Source organism: Scylla paramamosain, unplaced genomic scaffold, assembly GCF_035594125.1.
Source record: "Scylla paramamosain isolate STU-SP2022 unplaced genomic scaffold, ASM3559412v1 Contig1, whole genome shotgun sequence".
Taxonomy (NCBI): Eukaryota; Metazoa; Arthropoda; class Malacostraca; order Decapoda; family Portunidae; genus Scylla; species Scylla paramamosain.
Genome location: NW_026973666.1, coordinates 4,152,501 through 4,157,500, shown reverse-complemented (window position 1 = coordinate 4,157,500; position 5,000 = coordinate 4,152,501). Strand labels below are relative to the sequence as shown.

General features: G+C 43.0%; 1 protein-coding gene across 3 annotated transcripts in view; it reads left to right on the top strand.

Annotated features, from left to right (window-relative positions):
• LOC135095650 (uncharacterized) overlaps positions 1-5,000 on the top strand; it is a 101,636-nt gene that overhangs the window by 60,069 nt on the left and 36,567 nt on the right. For all 3 annotated transcript variants that reach the window (XM_063996614.1, XM_063996616.1, XM_063996615.1), the window contains exons 4-6: positions 1,925-2,093; positions 3,913-4,048; positions 4,514-4,686. In XM_063996614.1, coding sequence (XP_063852684.1) covers positions 2,054-2,093; positions 3,913-4,048; positions 4,514-4,686 — 349 coding nt within the window. In that variant the 5' untranslated portion in view covers positions 1,925-2,053. The remainder of the gene's footprint in view (positions 1-1,924; positions 2,094-3,912; positions 4,049-4,513; positions 4,687-5,000) is intronic.

Below are 5,000 nucleotides of genomic sequence, written 5' to 3'. Positions count from 1 at the left end.
CTGGCCTTTCATTATGTTCCTAACTGGCCCTAACTACCCATAACCAGGACTGATAGAGCCGCCACCTTCATTCTTCTTGTGATGGCTGGCTGGCTGGCTGGAGAGATAGACAGATAGATAGACAGACAGATAGATAGATAGATAGATAGATAGATAGATAGATAGATAGATAGATAAACGAAATTAACTTCTTATCTAACTAAAAACACTCAAAAAATACATCCAAACACACAAACTCACGCAAACACTTTCAAAACACACGCAAAACACACTCAAACACACAAACACACCCCAAACAACACTCAAACTATCACAACCACCCACAACCTAACCTAACCTAACCTAACAGCCCATTAGACACCCAAACAAGGGCCATTAAGGGGAATAACTACCTTGACAAGCCAATTAACTCATTCGGCATTTCTGCAATTAGGAACTTAGCATCTGTTCTTTGTTACGTTCATTGCTAATTGTGTTACCTGTGTGTGTGTGTGTGTGTGTGTGTGTGTGTGTGTGTGTGTGTGTGTGTGTGTGTGTGTGTGTGTGTGTTTCTATTCTCATTCTATATATAGCCTCTCTCTCTCTCTCTCTCTCTCTCTCTCTCTCTCTCTCTCTCTCTCTCTCTCTCTCTCTCTCTCTCTCTCCCACGCACATAGCCACCATTCCTCCCACGCTCTCTCTCTCTCTCTCTCTCTCTCTCTCTCTCTCTCTCTCTCTCTCTCTCTCTCTCTCTCTCTCACTCTCACCACACCCACACGCAGCACCAGGCCTTTCCCTTACACAATATCCCTCTCTCTCTCTCTCTCTCTCTCTCTCTCTCTCTCTCTCTCTCTCTCTCTCTCTCTCTCTCTCTCTCTCACTGAACTTGCAAGTAACACGAAAGAGAGAGAGAGAGAGAGAGAGAGAGAGAGAGAGAGAGAGAGAGAGAGAGAGAGAGAGAGAGAGAGAGAGAGAGAGAGAGAGAGAACTTTCATTAAACATATATAAACACCCATTACTCACCCAAAACACCATACAAACATACGAACACACTTCACTGCATCCCTAACACCACTTAACACACTCACACACGCCTGACACCTTCCTAACACCTTCCTAACACTTGTAATTAGTTATATACAATTATATCACTCAAACACACACTGAAATACAAACACACTCAAAACACACACACAAACACACACACTATTGAATAAAAACATCGCGCCACACTCTACCACACTCAAAACACGCAAACACACTCAAAAACGCACGCAGATACTCAAAACACACGCAAACACACTCAAAACAGACTCAAACGCACTCAAAGCACAAAAACACTAAAAAAACACGCAATATTTTACTCCAAACACTGAAAACACGAACAAACCCACGAACACACTTGCCAAAACACCCCAAAACACCCCAAAACACACCCAAAAACATCTTAAAAACACCCCAAAACACCCAAAAAACACTCCAAAAACACACCAAAACACACCAAAACACCCCAAAAACACCCGAAACACACCCCAAAACACCCAAAAACACCCCAAAACACACCAAAACACCCAAAAACACCCAAAAACACCTTAAAACATCCCAAAAACACACCAAAAACACCTTAAACACACCCAAAAACATCCCAAAAACACCCCAAAACACCCCAAAAACACCTTAAACACCCCAAAAACACCCCAAAACACACCAAAACACCCCAAAAACACGTTAAACACCCAAAAAACACCCAAAAACACCTTAAACACCCCAAAAACACCCAAAAACACACAAAAACACACAAAAACACAGTTCCTTTCCTTACGCAGCTTGCCACAGAATCCCTACACTTCTCAAAAACCGCTCTCATTTTCCTTTCACACTCAACACACCCGAACAGACACCCGTATAGACGACGACTAATGACCCTCAATCTCTCCCCCTACAGTGGCCTGCGCGACAGTCACCCCGGGGAAGTGCAAGACTCTTTTAAACACACTGGGGAAAATACGATTACCTGAAGAGCTGTACCTGCAGAGAGCCTCATATTGATTTTAACTGCTACACTTTTAGAGAAATGATCTTTAACCATCCTTGTTCCCTCGTGGAGACTGCAGGTGAGTGCTTGGGGTGGGGGGAGGGGAGTGGATGGGGTGGTGGGTGAAGGGGGGAGCCTCAAAGGGTAGGGAGGGGAAATAGAGGGGAGGGAATGAGAAGAAATAGGGAGAGAGAGGAGATAGAACGAGAAAGATTAAGGAGGAGAAGGAGGAGGAGGAGAAGGAGGAAAAGGAGGAAAGTTTAAGGAAGGAGGTAATTCTCTCTTCTCCCTGGAGGAAGGAAGAGGAGGGAGAGAGGAAGGAGAAGATGAGGAGGAGGGAGAGAAAAGAGAGGAGGAGGACGAGAAGGAGGAAAACAGGAAAACTGGAGGCAGCGAGGAGAGGAAGAGGGGAAAGAGATGGAAGGAGGAGGAGGAAATGAAGAAGAGGAAGAAGGAAGAGGAAACTGCATATATAGGGAGGAGGAGGAGGAGGAGGAGGAGGAGAAGCTAATGAAGGCAGGTAAGGATGAGAGAGAGAGAGAGAGAGAGAGAGAGAGAGAGAGAGAGAGAGAGAGAGAGAGAGAGAGAGAGAGAGAGAGAGAGAGAAAGTGTGCTCTCACCTCAGTAGCTTTAATTAAGAGAAGAATCGGATTAGAACCTTAAGTCTCTCTCTCTCTCTCTCTCTCTCTCTCTCTCTCTCTCTCTCTCTCTCTCTCTCTCTCTCTCTGTCTCTCTCTCTTAAATACACACAAACATTCCTCGAACAATCTTAACATTCCTCTCTCTCTCTCTCTCTCTCTCTCTCTCTCTCTCTCTCTCTCTCTCTCTCTCTCTCTCTCTCTAGGAATGGAGGGGGGTGGGGGGCAAGCCTTCTGCTTCTCTATCCTTTTCTTCTACAATCATATTACTTGCTCTAAATTAAGGTTTGTTGTGGCGTATGTAATCCTATATAATTATGTAATCTTTCCCCTATGTAATTGACTATGTAATCTTTTTCTTCTATCTTCCTATGTAATTTTTGAACGATATGTAATTTCTATCCTCTTTCCCTCTTTTTGTAAGTAATTATATGTAATCTCTAACCTTTCTCTTATGTAATTCAATATGTATGTAATCTTTTTCGTTCCTCTAATTATGTAAACTCTATGTAATTTTCTATATATTCTTTCGTGTCTTCCCCTATGTAATTATCTATCTTGTATGTAATCTTTCTCTCTCTCTCTCTCTAAGTAACAAAAATCTATATAATTATGTAATATATCCTGTGCTTCCCCTTATATAACTGAATGTAACCGCTCACCTTTCTTCTTCCTATATAAATCTAACTATTTAATCTCTTCCTCTCTCCCTTAATTACCTGTGAGACGCCCTCCCCCCTCTCTCTCTCTCTCTCTCTTCCTATATAACATAAGTACCTGTATGTAACCTCTCCCTCTCTCTCTCTCTCTCTCTCTCTCTCTCTCTCTCTCTCTCTCTCTCTCTCTCTCTCTTCCTATATAAGTTAAGTACCTGTATGTAATCTCTCCCCCTCTCTCTCTCTCTCTCTCTCTCTCTCTCTCTCTCTCTCTCTCTCTCTCTCTCTCTCTCTCTCTCTCTCTCTTCCTATATCACCTGTAAGACCCCCCCTCTCTCTCTCTCTCTCTCTTCCTATATAAGTTAAGTACCTGTATGTAACCTCTCCCTCTCTCTCTCTCTCTCTCTCTCTCTCTCTCTCTCTCTCTCTCTCTCTCTCTCTCTCTCTCTCTCTTTTCCTATATCACCTGTAAGACCCCCCCCCTCTCTCTCTCTCTCTTCCTATATAAGTTAAGTACCTGTAAGACCCCCCCTCTCTCTCTCTCTCTCTCTTCCTATATAACATAAGTACCTGTATGTAACCTCTCCCTCTCTCTCCCGGGCAGAGGAGCACCAGACGTACATGCAAACTTGTACTGACGCGGACGCAGACTGTAAAAGTAATAGGGCTTGCTTCAAGAACTATATGGAATTCATTAATTACTGCGGTTACAGTGGGATTACCTGCACGTCTCAGCAAAGGTGTGTATTGGATTATTAGTGGGGTGGAGGGGGGAAAGATGAGGGGTGTGGTGTTGTGAGAAGGGGAGGGGATGGGGGAAAGATGAGGGGTGTGGTGGTGTTGTGAGAAGGGGAGGGGATGGGGGAAAGATGAGGGGTTGTGAGTGTTGTGAGGGTGGTTGAAGGGAAGGTGTGTGTGTGTGTGTGTGTGTGTGTGTGTGTGTGTGTGTGTGTGTGTGTGTGTGTGTGTGTGTGTGTGTGTGTGTGTGTGTGTATCATTATTATTATTATTATTATCACACACGAAAAACAAACACACAAACCAGACAGAAAAGATATCAAAACACACACACACACACACACACACAGACACACACACACAGAAAACACAAAACAAACACAAAACAAAACAAGAAAATAACAAACATTTTCTTTCAACCCCTTCAACCACCACCACCACCACCACCACCACCACGACGAGAGCAGCGACAAGTGCAATGAGAGCTGGAAGCGGATACGGGCCACACCTCGCTTTGGGTGTTACTGTCCTGTACAAGCAAGGTCTGTGGGTTATTCAGGCCACTATGACCCCAAGCTGGACACGAAGCAAGAGAAATGCGTCAATTTTTATAACGACACTCATGAAAATCCCTGCCTGGGTGAGTGTTTGTGTGTTTTTTGTGTGTTTTTGGTGTTTTTTCGTGTTTTTTAATTAGTTTTATCATTTTTACAATTTTCTTATTTCTCTTTTTTCATTTCTCTATCTTATTTTTTCTCGTCTTTTATTAGTTTATTTATTGTTTTGGTCTTATTTATTCATTTTTATATATTTATTGTAGTCTTGATGTTATGAATGTCCTTGGTGTGTGTATGTGTGTTTATGTGCTGTTTGTTTGTTTGTTTGTTTGTTTGTTTGTGTTGTTGTAGTCTTGTTAGTGTAGCAGTGTTTGTGTGTGTGTGTGTTTGTGTGTGT